Source organism: Didymella exigua (genome assembly GCF_010094145.1).
Source record: "Didymella exigua CBS 183.55 unplaced genomic scaffold M421scaffold_41, whole genome shotgun sequence".
Classification (NCBI taxonomy): Eukaryota; Fungi; Ascomycota; class Dothideomycetes; order Pleosporales; family Didymellaceae; genus Didymella; species Didymella exigua.
Genome location: NW_022984815.1, coordinates 2256 through 7557, shown reverse-complemented (window position 1 = coordinate 7557; position 5302 = coordinate 2256). Strand labels below are relative to the sequence as shown.

At 40.8% G+C, this 5302-nt stretch overlaps 1 protein-coding gene across 1 annotated transcript; it reads left to right on the top strand.

Annotated features, from left to right (window-relative positions):
- Positions 1–3846: 3846 nt before the first annotated feature.
- Positions 3847–5296, top strand: M421DRAFT_47701 (CENP-B protein; the record flags this gene model as incomplete). Its single annotated transcript, XM_033594724.1, has 3 exons — positions 3847–3914; positions 4180–4186; positions 5138–5296. Coding segments are annotated over 3 exons (234 nt in total), but the record flags the coding sequence as incomplete, so codon positions are not given.
- Between the last annotated feature and the right edge of the window lie 6 nt (positions 5297–5302).

Here is a 5302-nt window from a genome sequence, read left to right as displayed (position 1 = left end):
AGGCTGGCGGATGGGTAGGGTATGCTTTTTTACGTTTTGGCTTATAGCTTCTTAACTAGCAGAGATACGCTTACATAATCTATTATTTGATAGAAGCGCCTAGTATTGCGCCTTCTAATAAAAAAAGAATTAGCTAATTCTGCCTAGTATTAGCTAAGTTATTAACACTACCTAGCAAAGTATACCTATTAATAGGTATGCTTGCTAGGTACCCCCCCTTTTTTAATGTTTTCTAGCCTCTAGCTTGTGCAGTTTAATAGTTACAACAAAATCTTTAACTACAAAAATATAGAGGTGGTTTTTCTCTTTCTTTTCAGCCCTAGTTCGCTAGAATCCATGTATTATTGATAAGGTTTTGGGGGGTACCCACGAAGGACGTTGGAGTATACCCATTCCGCCAGCCTAGTTATGCTAAACAGCTAAAATACGTATCCTTAAGAGCTTTAGCGCGTCTTAATGTCGTCAGCAAAGGAGGCATCAGATGCTCCAAAGAAGATAGGATCGCGATAGTCCTGTGGCGAAGTGAGGTACTCTTGTATCTCTGCCTCGTCAGTGGCTTGAGCCTGCAGGGCTCGATACTTTGTCTCCAGAATGTGACGCCACACCCTTTGAATAGATTCGACGTGTGCTTGGCCAGGGTTAGTTAAATGTGAAGCGTGGATAACGTGAGCGTGAGCTAGATTAGGTCAGTTATACTGCGTGAGGTAGGCAAGGTAGCCTACAAGCTCTTAATAGGTCTTCTTCTAAGCTTTGTTTAGTTCCTTAAGAGATTATTCTAGGTAATTTACTAGCATAGGCACCTCTAAAGGGCAGCTAGTAGAGATAATATTATACTTAGCAGCAACCTTATTAATATAAGCGTCCTAAACTAAGTAAATTATATGTGCACTAAGATCTTAAATAACATGTATGCCTAAGAACTACTTAAGTTCTCTAAGGTATTTTAGGCTATAGTGCTTATTAAGCTTCCTCTTAAACTCTTAGTGTAGATGTTTATTAGATAGGTAGAAAGCTATAATAATATTATTAATATAAACAAACAGGATTAACTAGCTATTTGCATAGACGCATAGAAATCTAGGTATAGGCGTTAGACCTAGAGACTTTAGTGTTTCTCTTAGATCCTTGTACTATAGAAGTAGTGATTCCTTCAATCTATACAGAGCTCTCAGCACCTGCAGCAGCTCTCTGTCCTTCTTGAAACTGTCTAGTGTTTAAGCGCAGAGCTTTTAATTAAGTGTAGTGTTAAGAAACACATTTAGTACGTTATACTAAAGTAGCTCTAATCTAAATTAATTAGCTTTTGTAATAAGTGCTTAAAACATTTAAGCAGCTAGTCTAGCAGCGTAGGTGTCTCTGTATAGCTGCTGTAGATCACTGCAGACAACAAGTCATGCCTTAAATTAATAGAGGTAGCTATCCTTATTAAACTTATATGTGAATACCTACATTAGGGGTAACACCTCTACATTAGCAGTCTCTACTATCTGTGTTGTCTTAGTAAAGCAGCCTTTGCCCTAGATCTTGTAATACTCTTTCTAAGTAGCTTGTTAAAATTACTCTCTAAATTAATAAGAGTTAAGCTCTTAATATAACTATAGAGGTCTTAATACCTATGTGTAGTGTATCTTTATTGTTAGCTTAGCCTTTAAGGCAGTTAAGAAAGCCTTAAGATAGTTGCTAACTAATACTCTGTATAAGACAGCGTGAGAGTGCCATCTCTCTGGCGCCTGGAGATCAGCATTTCGTTGTGTACGTTGTGGGCCTTTAATAACGTTGTCTGTGCTAAGATTAGAGTTTTAACATCTTAGAGTGTTATTCTTATATTAATTAGGTATATAGCCTTTAAGCTAGGTTGTAGAAAGATTATAAGTTTATAATATATATAGTTGTTTATAAGCTAGTTACTTATTAAGAGTATATTACTCTTATTCTAATTCTAAGGACAGAGAATTAGTTTATCTGTCTTATTAATTATAGATAAAAGTTTCTAGAGTTAGCAATCCTCTGTTATTCTGCTCCTTATTCTATTCTATTACTTTACCCCCTATCTAAGGCTCTGTAAGCGCAGATGTGTAAGTAGGCTGCTATTAACAGCGTTGTTGAGTTATTAAAAGATCTTCTATTACTATATTATTAGGCTTAAGCTCCTTAGGAAATGCTAGAAGCTTAATAACTTCTATAATTACTAATTTATAAATATATCCTTATAGTCCTTTATAGAACTTTATAGATTTAAAGACAATATCTTATATATATATAACCTAGTCCTTAGTAGGAAGCTAGATCCTAAAGATATTAGTTAAGTTGTAGCTAATAAGGTAGCCTATAAGCACTCTTAATTTAAGCTTGTCTGTGTGTTTAAGTAATTAATTAAGGACATAACGTGTTTCACAAGCGAGCGCCGCACCCAACCGAGCGCCGCACTCTCGCTGCCAGAACGCCGGCGCAACAACAGCGCGTAATGTCTCAACCACAACAAGCTCCTACACTCTATACTAAAGCTAATGTACAGCTTGCTATATCTAATATCTTAAGAAACTAAATTTAAAATATCTAACGTGCTAAGAAAGTCTATAAAGTGCCTAAATAAACAATCTAACACTAACACAATAGAACACACTCTTAACGCGACTGTGAGCTAAATGCAAAGCGCCTTACAAAGCTAGAAGAGGAGGCAGTTATACTACGTATACTTGAGGAATCTGCGCGTGGCCTACCCTCCTTAAAGGCAGACGTACAAGATATAGCAGATAAACTGCTAAGAGAGCGCGGCGCAAAGCCTGTTAGCAAGAACTAGGTTGACAACTTGGTAAAGCGTACACCAGAGCTCCAGAAGCGGTGGACCCGCCCATACGATCGCCAGTGGGCTGCCTGCGAGGACCCAGCAGTTATCTAGCCCTAGTTCACGCTTGTTTAGTCTATAAAGGCGAAGTATGGTATTATAGACAAGGATGTGTACAACTTTAATAAGTCTAGCTTCCTAATAGGCAAGATATTATTACAGCTAACCTAAACTATCACCGAGTGTCCCACATCACCGAGTGTCCTAAAACTTGCCAAGCCCTCTACCTACTCTCTCTCTCTAACATGCCTCAACTACCAAACGCGTTATTACTTAAACATGAAGGGAGGCTTCAGCTTGCTATTAAAGCCTTGAAATCTGGACAATTCTGAAGCCACTAGGCTGCTGCAGAGGCATTTAACGTTGATCGCTGTACACTCTCTCGTCATGTCTAAGGACTCACATTTTGCGCAGAAGCTGCCCCTAACTGCCAGAAGCTCACTGCGACTGAACAGTAGACGATCATCTAATACATACTCAACCTTAACTTGCAAGGATTTGCGCCCTAGCTGTGCGAGGTGGCAGATATGGCTAATAAACTGCTGGCTGTACGCGGTGGCAAGCCTATTAGTAAGTGCTAGGCTGATCGCTTTGTAACGCGCTTACCTAAGCTCAAAATAGCCTTTAATTAAGCAAAGGATAGGCAGAGAATACTCTAGGAGGATCTAGAGATAATTAGCACGTGGTTTAAGCTAGTGGAGGAGACTAAAGCTAAGTATAGCGTCTACAATAATAACGTGTACAACTTTAATAAGACTAGCTTCTAGATAGGCGTAATTAGCTCTATATAGGTTGTCACAGGTGCAGAGAGACGCGCCTAACCTGCGCTTGTTCAGCCAGGCAATTGCAAGTAGGTTACAGTTATCCAGAGCATCTGCGCTGCTGGGTACGCAACCCCACCCTTCATTATCTACAAGGGACGCGTCCACATCTCTGCCTAGTACAAGGAGGCTTTAATACTACGTAATTAGAAGCTCTTAGTCTCTAAGAATAGCTAGATAAACAACACACTTGGTCTAGAGTGGTTAAAGCACTTTAACGCGCATACAAAGACGCGCCAGGTGGGGGGGTACTAGCTGCTTATTTTGGACGGCTATAAGAGCTACCTTAACCAGCATTTCAAGGACTAATGCCTTGAACACAAGATCCTAACCCTCTGTATGCCCCCCCATTCATCGCACATCCTCCAGCTGCTTGATGTGGTCTGCTTCTTGCTGCTGAAGCGCAGGTACTCCCAGCGCGTCAGAGACTTGGCACGCCAACGCGTCTTCTATATTAACAAAGAAGGCTTCCTCCCTGCCTTTAAGGACGCGTTTTTTAATATATTTACAGAGCAGAACTGTTAAAAGGCTTTTAAGGCAGCAGGGCTAGTCCTAATTAACACGCAGGTTGTATTAGATTGCCTTAAAGTGCGGCTGCGTACCCTGCCAGAACCCCTCCTCCTAGAGACGCTATAGCAGTTAAAGACTCTAAGCAATACCTATAAGTTTAGATCTTAATTAAAGCTTGTACGTAGTTCCTTTACTTACTTGCCTGTTACAGCTTAGGCTGGTTTCTCCCAGCTTATAAAAGGTGGTGAGCTGATGCTGCATAAAAATGCGCTTCAACGTGCTTGGATCTATGAGCTTGAAGAGCAATTAGCAGAGATGACTAAGCAAAAATCGCGTAAGCGCAAGCGGATTCAGCAGGGTGGTACTATGGAGTATGGGACTGCTGCAGCGCAGGTAGCTGCTGAGGCATCTATAGCGCCTCAGCGATCCAAGAAGGCTCGTGGTGGTAGTGGTCAAGAACTAGCCTAACCAGCTCTTCAGCGCTGTAGGAACTGTAGTAGGACTAGGCACAATGCGCGAACGTGCAAAAAGGATATAGAGGTGTCCTTAGAATTAGATGCTAGTACAACGTACGCAGGCTCCCTATTTAATAGTGATAAAATTAAGGAGTTGTAGCATAGGTTGAGGCTGCCAAGAGATTTTGGGACACTCAGTGATGTGGGACACTCGGTGATAGTTTAGGTTAGTAGTAACAGGCTTAGAGAAGCCTAGGAAGCAGAAGAAGATCTAACCTAGCAATTGTAAGTAGATTACCCTAGTATAAGGCGTTAGGTTAATAGGGAAGGTTATCCTACTATTCCTTATCCTTGCAGGCAAGGTTCTTATCTCTAACTAGTTTACTAAGGACCTCCTATAGAACTAGGTTATTAATATTAGTCCTACTAGCTAGACTAATAATAATCTAGCGCTTGCCTAGCTCTACTACTTTAATACGCATGCAAAGCTAGTTAGGGTCTACTAGCTACTTATTATTAATGGCCATAAGAGCCACTGTTTAGTGGCTTTCCAAGATCTCTGCAGAGAGAAGAAGATAATCACTCTCTGTATGCCCCCACACTCGTCGCACCTGTTGCAGCCACTTGACGTCGCCTGCTTCTCGCCACTAAAGCGCCTGTATAGCGACAAG